General features: G+C 41.6%; 3 protein-coding genes across 4 annotated transcripts in view; 2 read left to right on the plus strand and 1 right to left on the minus strand.

Moving 5' to 3' along the window:
* The window catches only part of SAR1B (secretion associated Ras related GTPase 1B), a 1,003,791-nt gene that overhangs the window by 908,022 nt on the left and 75,715 nt on the right, over positions 1-20,054 (plus strand). The window lies entirely within an intron of this gene.
* The window catches only part of CDKN2AIPNL (CDKN2A interacting protein N-terminal like), a 413,846-nt gene that overhangs the window by 115,627 nt on the left and 278,165 nt on the right, over positions 1-20,054 (plus strand). The window lies entirely within an intron of this gene.
* SEC24A (SEC24 homolog A, COPII coat complex component) overlaps positions 1-20,054 on the minus strand; it is an 81,267-nt gene that overhangs the window by 38,113 nt on the left and 23,100 nt on the right. For both annotated transcript variants that reach the window (XM_050792747.1, XM_050792748.1), the window contains exons 5-11: positions 18,381-18,541; positions 17,939-18,111; positions 16,411-16,513; positions 12,453-12,579; positions 9,704-9,813; positions 5,270-5,382; positions 3,545-3,663 (exon numbers count right to left, since the gene is read on the minus strand). In XM_050792747.1, coding sequence (XP_050648704.1) covers positions 3,545-3,663; positions 5,270-5,382; positions 9,704-9,813; positions 12,453-12,579; positions 16,411-16,513; positions 17,939-18,111; positions 18,381-18,541 — 906 coding nt within the window. The remainder of the gene's footprint in view (positions 1-3,544; positions 3,664-5,269; positions 5,383-9,703; positions 9,814-12,452; positions 12,580-16,410; positions 16,514-17,938; positions 18,112-18,380; positions 18,542-20,054) is intronic.

Below are 20,054 nucleotides of genomic sequence, written 5' to 3' on the forward strand. Positions count from 1 at the left end.
ATAGCTCTGTCATTCACAAAGCGTATGCTTTCTTATAAAGAAGGTCAGCCAGGCACGGTGGCTCATGCCTGTAATCCCAGTACTTTGGGAGGCCGAGGCGGGCAGATCACAAGGTCAGGAGTTTGAGACCAGCCTGACCAATGTGATGAAACCCATCTCTACTAAAACTACAAAAAGTTAGCCAGGCATGGTGGTGGGCACCTGTAGTCCCAGCTACTTGGGAGGCTGAGGCAGGAGAATTGCTTGAACCCGGGAGGTGGAGGTTGCAGTGAGCTGAGATGGTGCCACTGCACCCCACCCTGGGGGACAGATCAAGACCCGTCTCAAAAGAAAAAAAAAAAAAAGGCCCACACCAGTGCCTTTAAAAAGAGACTATGGGCCAGGTGCGGTGGCTCATGCCTATAATCCCAGCACTTTGGGAGGCCGAGGCGGGTGGATCATGAGGTCAGGAGTTCAAGACCAGCCCGGCCAAGATGGTGAAACCCTGTCTCTGCTAAAAATACAAAAATTAGCCAGGCATGATGGTGGGCGCCTGTAATCCCAGCTACTCAGGAGGCTGAGGCAAATAATTGCTTGAACCCAGGAGGCAGAGGCTGCAATGAGCCGAGATTGCGCCACTGCACTCCAGCCTGGGTGCCAGAGCAAGACTCCTTCTCAAAAAAAAAAAAAAAAAAGAAAAAGAGAAGAAAAAAAAAAGGGACTATGGAGGCCGGGCATGGTGGTTCATGCCTGCTGTAATCCCAGCACTTTGGGAGGCCAAGGTGGACAGTTCACTTGAGGCCAGGAGTTTGAGACCAGACTGGCCAACATAGTGAAACCCCATATTTACTAAAAAATACAAAAAATTAGCTGGCATAATGGCACACACCTATAATCCCAGCTACTCGGAAGGTTGAGGTATGAGAATCACTTGAACCTAGGAGGCAAAGACGGCAGTGAGCCAGTGAGCCGAGATTGCGCCACTGCACTGCAGCCTGGGCAACAAAGCACAAAACACAGAACAAAACAAAACAAACAAATAAAATTAATGGGACTGCAAAATCAAGCGAATCAGAAGGTATGCTAACTGCCCACTTCAGATGAGCCTCTCAGGATTCACATTTATTCTTGCTTAGTAATTCTTCCTTAGAAAGGGAGTAAACTGGGAAGAGAGTGGTGGAGGATTACAAGGTTAATCACTTTCTACATTTCTATAGTTCGTTTCTTTTTACAAAAAAATAAGGCCTGGCCAGGTGTGGCCCATGCCTGTACTCCCAACACTTTGGGAGGACGAGGTGAAAGGACTGCCTAAGGCCAGAAGCTTGAGACCAGCCTGTGCAACTTAGCAAGACCTTGCCTCCACAAGAAATTTTAAAAATTAGCTGGGCATGGTAGCGTGTACCTGTAGTCCTAGCTACTTGAAAAGCTGAGGTGGAAGGATCGCTTGAGCCCAGGGCTTCAAGGCTGCAGCGAGCTATGATTGCACCACTGCGCTGCAACGTGGGAGACAGAGTCTCTGTCTTTAAAAAAATAGTAATAGCCAGGCGCGGTGACTCACACCTGTAATCCCAGCACTTTGGGAGGCAGAGGCGGGTGGATCACCTGCAGTCAGGAGTTCAAGACCAGCCTGGCTAACATGGTGAAACCCCGTTTCTACTAAAAATATAAAAAATTAGCTGGGCATGGTGGCACGCACCTATAATCCCAGCTACTCAGGAGGCTGAGGTAGGAGAATTGCTTGAACCTGGGAGGCAGAGGTTGCAGTGAGTGGAGATGGTGCCATTGCACTCCAGTTTGGGCAACAAGAGCAAAACTCCATCTCAAAAAAAAAAAAGTAATAATAATGATAACTCCCTATTGATTGCCCTTCCCCGCCAGCACCTGGTAACCTCTATTCCATTTTCTGTCTCTATGAATTTGCCTATTCTAGGTATTGTATATAAGTGGAACCATACAATATTTGTCGTTTTGTGTCTTGCTTATTTCACTTAGTATGTTTTCCAGGTGCATCCACATTGTAGCACGTGTGAGAATTTCATCGTTTTTTTGAGGCTGAATAATATTCCATTATACGTTTTATTTTGGCCTTTTTTTTTTTTTTTTTTTTTTTTTTGAGATGCAGTCTCACTGTTGTCCAGACTGGAGTGCAGTGGCATGATCTGGGCTCGCTGCAAGCTCCACCTCCTCCCAGGTTCATGACGTTCTCCTGCCTCAGCCTCCCGAGTAACTCAGACTACAGGCACACGCCACCACACCTAATTAATTTTTGTATTTTTAGTAGAGATGGGGTTTCACTATGTTGGCCAGGACGGTCTCGATCTCTTGACCTTGTGATCCACCCGCCTCAGCCTCCCAAAGTGCTGGGATTACAGGCGTGAGCCACCGCGCCCGTCCCCATTATACATTTATACCACATTTTGTTTATCTATTCATCTGTTGATGACTACTTGGGGTGTTTCCACCTTTTGGCTATTGTGAATGATTGCTATTGCTATAAACAATGATGTACAAGCATCTGCTTGAGTCCCTGCTTTCAATTTTTTGGAGTATATATTGAACGGTGGAATTGCTACATCATGTGGTAATTCACCATTAACTTTGAGGAACTGCCAAGGTATTTTCCACAGCAGTTATACCATTTTACATTTTACATTCTGACCAGCAATGCACCAGGGTTCCAATGCTTCACAATCTAGTGGCATAAATATTTGCCCCTGTTTTATACTTATAGCTCTTAAGTTTAGGTCTTTAGTCCATTTCAAGTTAATTTTCTTTACATGGTATAAGGTAAAGGTCCAACCTCATTCTTTTGCATAGGCAGTACTGCCATAACTATTTGTTGAAAAAACTGTCTCTTCTCCCACTGATTGGTCCAGGCACCTCTGTCAAAAAATCAATTGACTGGCTGGGCCTGGTGGCTCATGCTTGTAATCCCAGTACTTTGTGGGGCCAAGAGAGGCAGATCACTTGAGATCAGGAGTTTGAGACCAGCCTGGCCAACATGGTGAAACCTCATCTCGACTAAAAATACAAAAATTAGCTGGGCATGGTGTTGCATGCCTGTCTTCCCAGCTATTCGGGAGGCTGAGGCAGGAGAACTGCTTGAACCTGGGAGGCGTAGGCTGCAGTGAGCCAAGATCGTGTCACTGCACTATAGCCTGTGAGACAGAGTAAGACTCCATCTCAAAAAAAAAAAAAATCAATTGACTATATATGCTAGGCTTTATTCTGAGCTCTCAGTTCTATTTCTTTGCTCTATATGTCTATCCTCAAATACTTTTTGAATGAATAAATGGGAAGAAGGGGGAAAAAAGCCTAAATTTGATCTGAGTTCTAACATTAACTTGTTTTTGTTACCTTGTTCAGAATTCATGTTGTCTCCATAACCCCCATTTCCTCTTCCATAAAATGAGAGATTGCACTGACTCTTACAACTCCAACAATCATGATTTTATACTCAAGATTTTCCTTGACATAGTACAAACAACACACATCCAATTTGTCAAGTAATAAAGAAATATTTCTAAAATTGAAAAATTATGAAAGTAGTTCAATAAATCTATACCTTCAATATCTGAAACTATTAGCATCTGAGGTTGAGAGAGACCTTCTTGAAGACTGTAGAAATGGATTGTACTGTCAAATGTTATGAAGCCAATTTTTGTTCTAGTGTTGCCAGGAAGCCTAAAGACAAATTCAGAAGACTATTTTATCAAGTTTTAACCATATACAAATATACACATAAAATATGTCCTAAGAGTTACATGAAAATATCTAATTCAATATTATAGAAATTGGCCCAACACAAACAAATGTTTAAACCACTCAATGTTTACCATGAAAACATATCTGACTCAAAGGGAAAACACTACACATAAGCCAAACAATAAACAAAAAACAGCCATAATACAACAATCCAAAACCAAGTATAGCTATGTAAACTTACATATAATCACTTAGGAAATAGTAGGTTAAAAATACTGAAAACTATTAATGAAATTTTGCAGATGATTTTAAGTTATAAAGCATGCTTCAAAATATTATGATACAGAAACTGTAATATTTAAGAACAAAGAAGAGCAAAAGCATCTATCTTAAAGAACTACAAATAGGTGGAACTACAATTATATAAGGGGAAGAGCAAACTGTTTTTCACTTTTGTTCATGCATGGGTGAGTCAGTGACAATCTCATCAATTCACAATCCCCATTCACAATCTATAACATTAAAAATATAAATGCTGGCAGGAACAAGAATGAGCTTTTCACCAAAGTGAAGGAGTTACTCCACTTGTGATGAAATTTAGCCTTCTATATGTCTCCACACCACACACAAGCACTATACTTCATTACATAGAAAGGTCACATTAACTTTGATGGGTTACACTAGGTCTCTAAAAACCACTGGAAATAGTTATTTTAAGAGACTTAAGACACTTGATAACCAAATGCAATATGTGTATACTGTTTAAATTCTTACTCCAATAAACTGACAGTAAAAAGGCATTTTTTGGCCGGGCGCGGTGGCTCAAGCCTGTAATCCCAGCACTTTGGGAGGCTGAGACGGGTGGATCACTAGGTCAGGAGATCGAGACCATCCTGGCTAACATGGTGAAACCCCGTCTCTACTAAAAAATACAAAAAACTAGCCGGGTAAGGTGGCAGGCGCCTGTAGTCCCAGCTACTCGGGAGGCTGAGGCAGGAGAATGGCGTAAACCCAGGAGGCGGAGCTTGCAGTGAGCTGAGATTCGGCCACTGCGCCCCAGCCTGGGCGACAGAGCGAGACTCCGTCTCCAAAAAAAAAAAAAAAAGGCATTTTTGAGACAACCAGGAACAAAAAATAAACTGGGTATTAGATCATATGTGGAATTACTGCAAATTTTGCTTGATGCAAAATTTTATACCTAACTTTAGTATTATAGTTAGGTATAAAAGTTAATCTTGAAGTATGTATAGGTTAAACAGTATGCTGGCTGAAATTTGCCTTAAAATACTCAAGGTGGGAAAAGGTATATGCATGAAAGGGGAAGGATGAGATGAAGCAAGAAGAGCAGAATGTTGAAGATGATGAATCTCGGTGACCGGTGCCTGGAAGTTCATTACATTATTCTTCCTACCAACTACAGGTTTAAAAATAATGTTTCTAAGAGAAAGTGAGGCCTAAATTAACAACTGATTTAGGTGGAGTTTTAGAACATAATTATACAACTTTTTTTTAAATTTCAAAAAAATTACTTATTCATTTAGAAAATACTATTAGTTTCATATTTAAGCTGAATTGAGAAACTTACAAATCCAGATTGTCTAACAAACTCTGGCAAACTGAATTCAAGTATCCAGTTTCGACTGCATTGTGAGACACATCAAATACAAAGAGATACACTGGAGGCTGAGGTGGTCGCAACTGAAGAAAAAAAGATCTTGTTAAGTACATTTAACAGGATTAAGTTTAAACTTATTTGCTGGGTACACATACAGCAAAACAATTTAAAAAGCATTTACAAATTGAGTAGAGATTCTAATAAACATACAAAGCTATACTATATTGTTTATAGATGTATACTTAAAAATGACTCTGTGATTGCGATAATTCAGAAGAGTGTTTTCTCTAGGACAGGAAGGGGAAGAGACGTAATCAGAAGGGCTTGTGGCCAGGCGTGGTGGCTCACACCTATAATCCCAGCACTTTGGAAGGCCAAGGCAGACAGATCACCTGAGGTCAGGAGTTCAAGATCAGCCTGACCAACATGGCGAAACCCCCATCTCTACTAAAAATACAAAAATTAGCCGGATGTGGTGGTGGGCGCCTGTAGTCCCAGTTACTTGGGAGGCTGAGGCAGGAAGATCGCTTGAACCTGGGAGATGGAGGCTGTGGTGAGCCAAGATTATGCCACTGCACTCTAGCCTGGGCGACAGAGACTCCATCTCAAAAAAAAAAGAGAAGGGATTCTGGGAGTATTAGCAAGGTTCAATTTCTTGGCTTGGATTATACTAACAAAAGTGTTTAGTTTATAATGATTTGGTAACCTGAATATTTATGTTTTATTGATTTTTCAATATGTGTTGAATTTCACAATTTAGGGAAATTATAGCTCTGAAAGTTACAAGTTAGCTTCAGCTGGTTATTTAACCAACAAATTACAGTCAAATCTCATAAAAATGTAAGACTAATTTTTTTTGTTTGCTTTTGAGGTGGGGTCTTGCCCTGTCCCCCAGGCTGAGGGCAGTGGTGAGATCTCGGCTCACTGCAACCTCTGCCTCCTGGGTTCAAGAGATTCTTGCCTCAGCCTCCTGAATAGCTGCGATTATAGGCACACGCTGCCATGCCCGGCTAATTTTTGTATTTTTTTTAGTAGAGACAGGGTTTCATCATTTTGCCCAGGCTGGTCTTGAACTCCTGACCTCAGGTGATCCACCTGCCTTGGCCTCCCAAAGTGCTGGGATTACAGGCATGAGCCACCGCACCCGGCCAAGACTGTATTTTAAACTTCCAAATCCAAATATTTGTTCTCAAGTCAGTAAAAAGCATCAGTTAGCCACAATCAGAACTGGGTATGTAGTATACAATCTTCCCTTGGTATCCACAAGAGATTAGTTCTATGATCTCCCACCTCGAATACCAAAATCTAAGGATGCTTAATTCACTTACACACAATGGTATATTATTTGCATATAACCTATGCACATCCTTCTGTATACTTTCAATCATCTCTAGATTTTTAAAGTAATACCAAATACAACACAAATGCTATGTAAATATTTGCTATGCTGTATATTAAAATTAGTATTTTTTTTTTTTTAAGAGAGAAGGTGTTTCTTTGTCACTCAGGCTGGAGTGCAGTGATGCAACGCAATCATAGCTCACTGCAGCCTTGAACTCCGGGGCTCAAGCGATCCTTCCACCTCAGCCTCCCAAGTACCAGGGACTACAAGCACACACCACAATTCCTGAAATTTTTTGCAGAGATTTGGGTCTCGCTATGTTGCCCAGGCTGGTCTCGAACTGTTGGCTTCAAGCAATCCTCCTGCCTTGGCTTCCCAAAGTGCTGGTATTATAGGTGTGAGCCACCATGTCTGTCCTATAATATTTTTTACCGTGTTTTTCTGAACATTTTCGATCTGTGGGTAGTTGAATCCACAGATGCAGAACCCATGGATACAGAGTCAACTGTACTTTTATATATTTTTGTATGAATCACTTGCCAAATCCACACAACCTGTCCCTCAAGACATAAGACAGAAAAGAGCAAAAACCTTCTGCTATAGGAAAGTTTCTAAATTTAAAGGAAGCAATTTTTGCAAAGCATGGGTGATAAAGGGAAACCAGGAAGGTAAATTTAAAAGAACAAGTGCTTCTTTTTTTTGTTTGTTTTAATCCAATAAAAGAACACCTACTCTGTGGATGGCTATTACCAACCACTTAAGTGCAACAAAATGTTTTCTTTTATTTTTTTTTTGAGACGGAGTCTCGCATTGTTGCCCAGGCTGGAGTGCAGGGGCGCGATCTCGGCTCACTGCAACCTCTGCCTGCCTTGTTCAAGCGATTATCCCGCCTGAGCCTCCCGAATAGCTGGGATTACAGGCATATGTCACCATGTCTGGCTAATTTTTGTATTTTTAGTAGAGACAGGGTTTCACCATGTTGGTCAGGCTGGTGTCGAACTCCTGACCTCCAGCGAGCAGCCGCCTCGGCCTCCCAAAGTGCTGGGATTTACAGGTGTGAGCCACCGCGCCTGGCCAACAAAATGTTTTCTATATTGAAGCTTTTCTGTGGTGAAGAGACTGGTTCCTCATAAGTTTACACAAAAATGGACCCAGGTACCCAGATAAAGACACAAAAATATATTAATTTCCTTTTTTTTTTTTGAGATGGAGTTTTGCTCTTTTGCCCAGGTTGGGGTGCAGTGGCGCAACCTTGGCTCACTGCAACCTCTGCCTTCCGGTTTCAAGTGATTTTCCTACCTAAGCCTCCCGAGTAGCTGGGATTACAGGCACTTGCCACCAGGCCTGGCTAATTTTTGTATTTTTAGTAGAAATGCAGTTTTATCATGTTGGCCAGGTGGTCTCAAACTCCTGACCTCATGATCTGCCTGGCTTGGCATCCCAAAGTGCTGGGATTACAGGCAGGAGGCACTGTGCCCAGCCAAAATACAATAAAATATTAAAAGTATTAAAATATGAGACTTATCTTCTTTCCCTTTTCCCAAGAAACAATTATGGCATGGTGAAAGAGTAACCAAATCAAAAGGCCTAAATTATTATGCTAGTTCTACTACTAAATGAAATTTGGCAAGTCACTTAACCTAAGTCTGTTCTCATATCTGTAAAAGAGGATTAACAGCATTTTTCTAGCTTGCTTCAGAATATTGTTTGTGATGATCAAAAGTGTAAGTGCTTTATAAAATGTAAAGTGTTAATTAAACATTAGGCATTCACAACCAGCCTAAGCAACATAGTGAGACTTTGTCTCTAAAAGTCTTTAAAAAATTAGCAGGGCATGGTGGTACATGCCTGTAGTCCCAGCTACTTGGGAGGCTGAGGCAGGAGAATTGCTTGAGCCCATGAAGTTGAGGCTACAGTGAGTTATGATAGTGCCACTGCACTTTAGCTTCAGCAACAAAGTGAGACCCTCCTCTGTAAAAGAAATAAACATTAAACAACAAAAACATTAGGCATAGTTATTAGTTTTAAAACACAAGACCTCAGATATTCTCATGGGTGTAGAAAAGAACAATATTTGCAAGAGGACATTCATCACAGAATTGTTTCTAATAGAAAAAAAATTTATATGAAGGAAAAATGAAGCAATAGGGAAAAAAAAACTGACTGTAACTTATAAGTAAATATGAACCTGCCGGGCGCAGTGGCTCATGCCTGTAATCCCAGCACTTTGGGAGGCCAAGGTGGGCAGATCACAAGGTCAGGAGTTCAAGACCAGCCTGACCAACATGGAGAAACCCTGTCTCTACTAAAAATTCAAAAATTAGCCAGGTGCGGTGGCTCATGCCTATAATCCCAGCTACTCAGGAGGCTGAGGCAGAAGAATTGCTTGAACCCAGGAGGCGGAGGTTGCAGTGAGCCGAGATCACAGCACTGCACTCCAGCCTGGGTGACACAGTGAGACTCCATCTCAAAAAGAAAAAAAGTAAATATGAGCCCAATATTATATTGGAAATTTCTGAATGTCACATAAGACACTTAAGTGGGACTTTACATAAACTTTTACTTTTCAAATATACCCTTATATATTAATTACTTTAGTAATAAACAAGTATTACACTTTTACACATCTAAAAACATAAAATTTTGGCTGGGCACAGTGGCTCACATCTGTAATCCCAGCACTTTGGGAGGCCAAGGTGGGCAGATTACTCGAGCCCAGGAATTCAAGACCAGCCTGGGCAACATAGCAAAACTCTGTCTCTACTAAAAATAAGCCAGGTGTGGTGGTGCATGCCTATAGACCCAGCTACTTAGGAGGCTGAGGTGGGAGGACCACTTGAGCACGGGAGGTCAAGGCTGCAGTGAGCTGTGATCCTGCCACTGCACTCCAGCATGGGCAACGGGAGTGAAACTCTGTCTCAAAATAGAATAGAATAGAATAGAATAGAATAGAATAGAATAGAATAGAATAGAATAGAATTTTGTTAAAGGATGCTATATTGTTTTACTTAAAATCTGGTAATAAAAAATGGGCATGTTGTATTTAAAAAATGGAAGCTTACCATGTATTCTGAAGGAGCCATAAACTCAATAGTAGCATTTTGAACTTCTGGTCTTCTGTGAGGTTCTCCATAAACTCTGGTCAAAGGGTTGTACAAGAATTCTTCAGGAACTATATAAAGTTAACAATACACACATTGAAAAAACTGAAAGAATTTAATATATTTTGCATTTGGCCACTTTATTGCTTGAAAAGATGATAAAAACTCATTAAATGCCAATTACTTTCTTGTTTTTTTTTTGAGACAGAGTTTCACTCTGTTGCCCAGGCTGGAGTGCAGTGGCGTGATCTCGGCTCACTGCAACCTCCACCTCCCAAGTTCAAGTGATTCTCTTGCCTTAGCCTCCCGAGTAGCTAGGATTACAGGCATGCGCTGCCATGCCCGGCTAATTTTTTGTATTTTTAGTAGAGATGGGGTTTCTCCATGTTGGTCAGGCTGGTCTCAAACTCCCAACCTCAGGTGATCCACCCACCTCAGCCTCCCAAAGCGCTGGGATTACAGACGTGAGCCACCACACCCGGCCTATTTGCTTAAATTTCACAATTATACAGGATATTAACATTTCACATATGAAATATACAGAAACTGGCTGGCACTAGAAGCTATGGTAAGACAATTCCAGAGGTCAAGGTCATAAGGTTTAGTGAGTTTCATTAATTAATGAGACCTTTATGGAACATCACTTAACCTAACATCATACTTACCACTTATAATACACTAGTGGTTAAAGAGTATTTTCTAAATTATCATTGTATCTGTCTTCCTACTAATTGTTCAGAAATTCAAATCCCTATGCACTCTAAAGGGTAAGCTATAGTTCATGAAATAGCCTGGTTTGCATATGAAAGGGGCTCCAGTTTTTATTACAATTTCATTTTGTATATTAAAGCATATACACATAAAGATTTTAAAGGTAACTAAATACTACATGTCCATTTTCTGAATTATCATAGTGCAAAAGAAAGTTCTTAGCTTATCCTTACTTTTCTATACTGAAAAACACACACACACACAAACAATAAAACTGTTTTTTTGTTTTGTTTTGTTTGTTCATTTGAGATAGAGTTTTGCTCGTTTGTTTGTTTGAGACGGAATTTTGTTCTTGTTGCCTAGGCTGGAGTGCAATGGTGCAATCTCAGTTCACTGCAACCTCTGCCTCCCGGGTTCAAGCAATTCTCCTGCCTCAGCCTCCCAAGTAGCTGGGATTACAGGCGCCTACCACCACACCCAGCTAATTTTTTAATATTTTTAGTAGAGATGGGGTTTTACTACATTGGCCAGGCTGGTCTCAAACTCCTGACCTTAGGCGATCCACCCACCTCAGCCTCCCAAAGTGCTGGGATTACAGGTGTGAGCCACTGCATCTGGCTCTGTTTGGTTTGTTTTTGAGATGGAGTCTCGCTCTGTTGCCCAGGTTGGAGTGCAATGGCATGATCTCGGCTCACTGAAACCTCTGCTTCCTGGGTTCAAGCGATTCTCCTGCCTCAGCCTCCCAAGCAGCTGGAATTATAGGTGCCCGCCATCACACCCAGCTAATTGTTGTATTTTTAGTAAAGATGGGGTTTCACCGTGTTGGCCATGCTGGTCTCGAACTCCTGACCTCAGGTGATCCACCTGCCTCAGCCTCCCAAAGTGCTGGGATTAGAGGCGTGAGCCACCGTGCCCAGCCAATAAAACTGGCTTTAAAAAACTCCTGGCCAGGGCCGGTGTATTCTCAGGAGGCTGAGGCAGGAGAATTGCTTGAACCTGGGAGGCATAGAGGTTGCAGTGAGCTGAGATCGTGTCACTACACTCCAGGCTGGTGACAGAGTGAGACTCCATCTCAAAAACAAACAAAAACAAACTATTGGCTGAGTGTGGTTGCTCATGCCTATAATCCCAGCACTTTGGGAGGCTGAGGCGGGCAGATCACTTGAGGTCAGGAGTTCTAGACCAGCCTGGCTGACATGGTGAAACTCCGCCCCTACTAAAAATATAAAAATTAGCCGAGCGTGGGGGTGGATGCCTGTAATTCCAGCTACTCAGGAGGCTGAGGCAGGAAAACCACTTGAACCTGGGAGGCGGAAGTTGCAGTGAGCCAAGATCGCGCCACTGCACTCCAGCCTGGGTGACAGAGTGAGACTCCATCTCAAAAACAAAAACAAAAACAAAACTCTTATATTCCTCTATTTCTCAAATCTTCCAAACAGACACTGTGGATACTGGCATACCCATTTCCTTCTCTAATCTGAACAGAACCCTATTGATTACATTACATTCCTCAAATAAAAACTGCGACATAGTTACTGAGAGAAATCTCCTCCTCAATTACTGAGAAAACTACATTAACTAATCTTCCAGCACTGCCCACCTCCCTTCATTCAGCAGTGAATGAATTGGGCAGCTATTGTGTGGACTTATTTTCTTTCACCCTAGAGAAAAGGCATGGGACAATTTCTACATAAAAATGTTTCTTAAATTACTGGCTTAAGTAATACCATGAAATATATCACTTATTATATACCCAATACAATGTAAAAATGGGATATCCATATAATACTATCATTATTTTTTGCCTAAAAAGTAAATAATTAAATTTATTTATAAATATAAATGCATAGAAAAAAGTTACCCGTAGTTTTCTGAGTGGAAGGATTGACTACAGGTAAATAAAAGTTTTCTTTTTTTTTTTTAACTGCACATTTGTATCATCTGATTTCCCTACAATGCAAGTAGAAATGTTTAAATGTTTCAAAAAAGCATCCCATACCATCATTGACTCGATAACATAAGTTACACTTCCATCTCCTTTGATCAAGAAAGCTGACAAAAGGATTGATATATGTCCTGCATGAACGGCATCTCACAATTGTACTGGAGGTAACCACAGGCAATTGCTGAAAAAAAAAGAATTAAATTTAAACAGATTAAAGGCAATAATCATCATGTTGAAAATATAAGCATGAACCCATCCTGTCTAAATAACTGTTGGGATATTATCATTTTAGAGAAAACCTAGAGTACAAGATGTATCTAAACTGCCATACGCAAAAACCATGTAGTTGAAATGTATTACTTTTAAACCCTACGATTTTGCTCCAAGACCATTCTCATTAAAAGTTGTCTTAAAAAAAAAAATTATTGGCTGAGCACAGTGGCTCACATGTGTAATTTGAGCACTTTGGGAGCCAAGGTGGAAGGACTGCTTAAGGCCAGGAGTTTGAGACCAGCTTGGGCAACATAGTGAAATGTGACCCTCTCAAAAGATATAAAAAATTAGCCCAGTGTGGTGAGTTGGGTTGAAGTGGGAGGATCACTTGAGCCTGGGAGGTCAAGGCTGCAGTGAGCCATGATTGAGCCACTGCACTCCAGCATGGGCAATGGAGCAAGACCCAGTCTCAAAAAATAAAATAAAATAAAAATTTAAAAAGTATTTTTTTTCTCATGGAACACTCACATTGCAAAACCGAAATAGCAGGACAGGCACAGTGGCTAACACCTATGTCTAAAATCCCAGCACTCTGGTGGGAGGCTGAAGCAGGAGGATAACTTGAGGCCAGGAGTTTGAGACCAACCTGGGCAAGAAAGTTAGACCCTCTCTCTATTTTAAAAATAAAAATAGGCCGGGCATGGTGGCTCATGCCTGTAATCCCAGCACTTTGGGAGGTCAAGGTGGGTGGAACATGAGGTCAGGAGTCCAAGATCAGCCTGACCAATGTGGTGAAACCTCGTCTCTACTAAAAATACAAAAATTAGCTGGGTGTCGTGATGGGTGTCTATAATCCCAGCCACTCGGGAGGCTCAGGCAGGAGAATTGCTTCAACCCCGGGAGGCAGAGGTTGCAGTGAGCCAAGATCGCACCACTGCACTCCAGCCTGGACAACAGAGCAAGACTCCATCTTGGAAAAAAATAAAAATATCCCAGTGCTTTGGAAGGCCAAAGCAGGAGGATCACTTGAGGCCAGGAGCTAGAGACCAACCTGAGCAACACAGCAACAGCCCATCTCTACCAAAAAATTTTAAAAAAAAAAAGTTTTTAAATAAATAATAAGTTAAAAAAATAAAACCAAGATGGTAAATTTACAATGCACTTTTGGCATGAATGGCAAAGAAAAAAAAATCAACATTCTAAAATATATGACCCATGAAACTATTACAAAGTTTGTTGATGTTACATTAAGAAGCTTACTTAGTTCTCAACTGTAATGAAGTAAGGTGAGGTTAATTTAAATAATCAATTAAACATTGGAATTACGCTCCTAAAGTTTATCCTACATACTAAAAGTTCTAAAGTCTTAGCTGGGTATAGTGGCCAGTGCCTACAGTACCACTTACTCTGTCTGGAGGCTGAGGCAGGAGGACTGCTTGAGCCCAAGAGTTCAAGGCTGCAGTGAGCTATGATCATGAAACTGCACTCTAACCTGGGTGACAACGAGAGACCCGGGCTCTAATAAATAAATAAATAAATGACAGTAAATACATGGGAAGGGTCTTTGTAAGACTATCAGATGTGGGGAGATTTGTTTTGATTTACCAGAAATCCTAAGACAGGTGAAAGAAATGTTTTTGCTTATACTGATCAACTTAACTGAGAGCTAGTGCCTTGGACAACAAAGTGACATAGCATCTCATCTTTAAAAAAAGGTTTTATTTATTTATATGTATCTTTATCTTTTTTTTTTTTTTTTTGAGACAGTCTCACTCTATCGCCCAGGTTGAAGTGCAGTGTGGGATCTTGGCTCACTGCAACCTCCACCTCCCACCTCCCAGGTTCAAGCAATTCCCTTGCCTCAGCCTCCCCAGTAGCTGGAATTATAGATGTGCGTCATCATGCTCGGCTAAATTTTCTATTTCTGGTAGAGATGAGTTTTACCACGTTGGCCAGGCTGGTCTTGAACTCCTGAAATCAGGTGATCTGCCCGCCTCAGCCTCCCAAAATGCTGGGATTACAGGTGTGAGCCACTGCACCTGGCCTTTTTTTTTTTTTTTTTTTTTTTTGAGACAGAGTCTCGCTCTGTCGCCCAGGCTGGAGTGCAGTGGCCGGATCTCAGCTCACTGCAAGCTCCGCCTCCCGCGTTTACGCCATTCTCCTGCCTCAGCCTCCCAAGTAGCTGGGACTACAGGCGCCCGCCACCTCGCCCGGCTAGTTTTTTGTATTTTTAGTAGAGACGGGGTTTCACCATGTTAGCCAGGATGGTCTCGATCTCCTGACCTTGTGATCCGCCCGTCTCGGCCTCCCAAAGTGCTGGGATTACAGGCTTGAGCCACCGCGCCCGGCCAGCACCTGGCCTTTATCTATTTTTTTTAAAGAGAAGAATCGCATACCCAATCCTGGGCAACATAGTTAACACTCTGCTTCTTTAAAAAAAAAAAAAAAAAAAAATCAATGCAGGCAATAAAATTCTATCACCACCAAAAAAATCCTGTCACCAAAAGAAGGTGTCTTGTGGGAAAGTCAGCAATCCTCAAGAGTATGTGGCCACAGAGCTTTAGGACAAAGGTAGATCAGCTTCTTTTCTCTTTTGAAATAACTTTTTTTTTTGGATACAGGGTCTCACTCTGTCACCCAGGCTGAAGTATAGTAGTACAATCATGTCTCACTGCAGCATCAACCTCCCAGGCTCAAGTGATCCTCCCACCCTAACCTCCCGAGTAGCCAGGACTAGGCTGGTCTTGAACTCCTGGACCCAAGCAATTCTCCCACCTCGGCCTCCAAAAGTGCTGGGATTACAGGCCATGAGCCACCATCTCTAGCTTAAAACTACTTTTTAAAATAACAAATTTTACTCCAAGGAAAGCAGAATGGGGGAGACTCGGGTAAAGTACTTTAATGGGTAAATAATTCACGACCTATTAAAATAGTATGATTCATTTATTTAGTTTCTCTCAGTACCTCTATTCTATTCAGCACTTTTTGAATTTTCCAGCAATATACTTACTTTATCTAGTATTTGAAAGTGTTTAGTAATAAAATTTTTGGTTGAATTGTAAGTAATCTGTCAATCATCGACTTCCTAAAGATAGATCAAACCAATTCTATATGTAATTCTTGCATCATTGCAGAAAATTTTCACCACCAAGATATTTTTCACAAAAGACATTTACTTTCACTAAAGAGGCTGGGCGCAGTGGCTCACGCCTATAAATCCCAGCACTTTGGGAGGTGGGCAGATCACTTGAGGTCAGTTCGAGACCAGTCTGGCCAACATGGTGAAACACCATCTCTACTAAAAATACAAAAATTAGCTGGGTGTGGTGGCAGGTGCCTATAATGCCAGTTACTTAGGAAGCTGAGGCAAGAGAATCGCCAGAACCTGGGAGGTGTAGGTTGCAGTGAGCTGAGATCTCACCACTGCACACTAGCCTGGGCGACAGTAAGACCCCATCTCAGAAAAAAAAAAAAAAAAAAAGAGCCAGGCACGGTGGCTCATGCCTGTAATCCCAGCACTTTGGGAGGCCAAGGTGGGTGGATCACGAGGTCAGGTGTTCGAGACCAGTCTGACCAGCATGATGAAACCCTGTCTCTACTAAAAATACAAAAATTACGCAGGCGCGGTGGCAGGCACCTGTAATCCCAGTTATTAGGGAGGCTGAGGCTGGAAAATCACTTGAACATGGAGGGCAGAGGTTGCAGTGAGCCAAGATTGCATCACTGTACTCCAGCCTGGGTGACAGAGGGAGACTCCGTCTAAAAAAAAAGAAAAGAAAAGAAAAGAAAACAAACATACCACTAAGTCTTTGAAAGGATGAAGCAGCAGCCCCAAAGGAAGTTTGGCTTTATTCAATAAGGCCTGCGTCTGAGGAATGCTAGTCAGCGTGCATCGAAATAACCTATATCAAAGTAAAGAGTATGCATCAGTTGCTGCTATGATTATTTTTGAACAAAACAACCACAAAATTTTAAAAGGTATACATTTTAATACTGGATCAGATTACAGATGAAATATTTCAATAGATTCTCTAAAATTTTATCCTATTTAAATATTTAAATCTAAGTCCTATGCAGAAATAGAGTGGATGATTATATTATATAACTAAAATATAGTCTCTTCTTGGCTTGTGTGTAAAACAGTCTAAACTATCAAATGACTTATTTTTTGTTTTGTAAGCCTAGTTGACACTGGAATTAAATTAAACTTAGGTGATGGCCCAAATTGCAAAGTTTATTTAAAAGTTCAGTTTTGCTGAAGATTCTAAATACAATGTAAAGGTACCAAATTTAATTTATCAGAAATTATTGATCACACACATTTAAGCTTATGGTAAGTTTTTAGGAAGAAAAGGTATTATGTTTGTTATGAAATTAATTTTAAATGACATCAAATAAAGGATTATGTAGAATCAAATCCCTGTGCTTTGGATTTTGAAGAAAGAATGTAACCACCATAATGAAAATGAGTATCATAATCTCATTAGAGCCGATAAGAAAAAAATCAGTTCAGGAGTTACATCTCTATTTCTTGAGGTAGGACTTTTCAAATCTCTATTAAGTAAACAAGTAAAACAGTTCTGGGCCGGCGCGGTGGCTCATGCCTGTAATCACAGTACTTTAGGAGGCCAAGGCGGGTGGATCACGAGGTCAGGAGATCGAGACCATCCTGGCTAACATGGTGAAACCCCGTCTCTACTAAAAACACAAAAAATTAGCTGGGTGTGGTGGTGGGCGCCTGTAGTCCCAGCTACTTGGGAGGCTGAGGCAGGAGAACGGCGTGAACCCGGGAGGTGGAGCTTGCAGTGAGCCGAGATCAGGCCATTGCACTCCAGCCTGGGCGACAGAGTGAGACTCCCTCTCCAAAAAAAAAAATAAATAAATAAATAAGAGTTCTGGCCGGGTGCAGTGGCTCACGCCTGTAATCCCAGCACTTTGGGAGGCCGAGGCAGGCAGCTCACGAGGTCAGGAGATCGAGACCATTCAGGCGAACATGGTGAAACCTCGTCTCTACTAAAAATACAAAAAAACTAGCTGGGTGTGTTGGCGGGCTCCTGTAGTCCCAGCTTCTCGGGAGGCCGAGGCAGGAGAATGGCATGAACCCTGGGGGCGGAGCTTGCAGTGAGCGGACATTGCGCCACTGCACTCCAGCCCAGGCGGCAGAGCGAGACTGTCTCAAAAAAACAAACAAAAAAAGAGTTCTATCTTCTGTATCCAGAACTTTCATAAATTAATAATTTGTACAGCTTATTCATAACACCTGATGTGCCCCCGTAATAAGCTAGAAAACTTTTCGGATATGCACAATGTCACATCTGAAGCCTTACTCTGGGTTACAGTTGAGTTTCTGGATGTCTTCATGTAAATTTGGAACTGGAGGCTTCAAAGGTGTTGACGGAAGCATGTTTCTTTCTTGAAGAAGATTGACAACTCTTAGACCCTCTGGACGTAGACTTAATCCACTCATGCTTGTGGTTAAATGATTAGCACCTAAGGGAGTCTACAGATATATAATTTCAAAGTAAGTAACTTTTATTAAGTGTGTAGGGAAGTGGTTAATTTCTCTGTAAATAACAAAAGTGCAATCTAGATCTCTTGGCCAATCTTTTGGTTCTGGAAAGATGTATAAAGACAAAGGCTTTATGAAATATCCATTATTATTCGAATTGGTTATAAAAATGTATAATATATCTACCTAAAACTTTCTTCATGTGTATACAGTTTAAACCAAATGGAGAAATAGGTTAAAGAAAATCCCAAAAAGTTTACCTGAGTAAAGGCTTGTGGCCCACTTGGGTAATTCAAGGAAGAGGGTGGCACTCCAGTTGCACCAGGTGGTGTTGTGTTCTGATAACCAGGCGGTAAGGAGGGATATGAATATCCAACACTTCGGCTCATTTTGGGATTCTTGTTAGTAAGCTGTGGTGTTGCTAGAAACAAGGTAACTTTTAAGTTCTATTTTATACTCCAGAATACTTGATGCATTTATTTAAAAAAAAAAACAAACAACTTTTTTTTTTGAAAAAGGGTCTCACTATCGCCCAGGCTACAGTGCAGTGGCACAATCACACCTCACTGCAGCCTTAACCTCCTAGACTCAAGTGATCCTCCTGTGTCAGCCTCCAAAATAGCTGAAACGACTGGTGTGTGCCACCATGCCTGGCTAATGTTTTTGTATGTTTTGTAGAGACGGGACTTCACTATGTTGTCCAGGCTAGGATTACAGGTATAAGCCACCACGCCTGGCCCAGAATGCTTTAAATCAACACATAAATCTAATAAAGTATAGGTATTATAACTCCAAAATTCTTTGGATAATTTAATACTTTCATTTATCAACTTTGTAAAATAAGACAAACACCAGTAACAAAGTAATAGCAATGATTAAAATCAATTTTATTTTATTTATTATTTTATTTTTCGAGATGGAGTCTCACTGTGTCGCCCAGGCTGGAATCTAGTGACACAACCTCAGCTCACTGCAACTTCCCTCTCCTGGGTTCAAGTGATTCTCCTGCTGCAGCCTCCCGAGTAGCTGGGACTACAGGGCGTGCCACCACACCAGCTAATTTTTGTATTTTTAGTAGAGATGGGTTTTACTATATTGGTCAGAGTGGTCGCAAACTCCTTGACCTCAGGTGATCCACCTGTCTTGGCCTCCCAAAGTGCTGCGATTACAGGCATGAGCCACTGTGCCTGGCCAAAAATCTTCTTAATAGATTTATACCAGTTAATATTTTATACTATAGTAGTAGACACAAAAACTAGTTTGCACAGTTAATTTACTTTCATATCGGCTGGGTGTGGTGGCTAATGCCTGTAATCCCAGCACTTTGGGAGGTTGAGGTGGGCGTATCACTTGAGGTCAGGAGTTCGAGACCAGCGTGGCCAACATAGTGAAATCCTATCACTACCAAAAAATACAAAAATTACCCGGGTATGTGGTGGCATGCGCCTGTAGTACCAGCTACTTGGGAGGCTGAGGTGGTAGAACTGCTTGAATCCAGGAGGCGGAGATGAGCTGAGATTGTGCCCACCGCACTCCAGCCTGGACAACAGAGGGAAACTCTGTCACACACACACAAAAAAAACCCAACAAAACAAAAGAATAGTTAATTTACTTTCATATCATGTACTAAGTTTTGTATTCAGACTAAAATTTTAATTTAAAACAACTTTAATTAAAACATCCTAGCAGCTGGGCGTGGTGGCTGACGCCTGTAATCCCAGTACTTTGGGAGGCTGAGGTGGGAGGATCATGAGGTCAGGAGACTGAGACCATCCTGGCCAACATGGGGAAACCCCATCTCTACTAAAAACACAAACAATTAGCTGGGCTTGGTGGTGGAAGCCTGTAGTCCCAACTACTCGGGAGGCTGAGGCAGGAGAATGGTGTGAATCGGGAGGCAGAGCTTGCACTGAGCCAAGATCACACCATTGCAC

This window comes from Macaca thibetana, chromosome 6 (genome assembly GCF_024542745.1).
Source record: "Macaca thibetana thibetana isolate TM-01 chromosome 6, ASM2454274v1, whole genome shotgun sequence".
In the NCBI taxonomy this organism is placed as follows: domain Eukaryota; kingdom Metazoa; phylum Chordata; class Mammalia; order Primates; family Cercopithecidae; genus Macaca; species Macaca thibetana.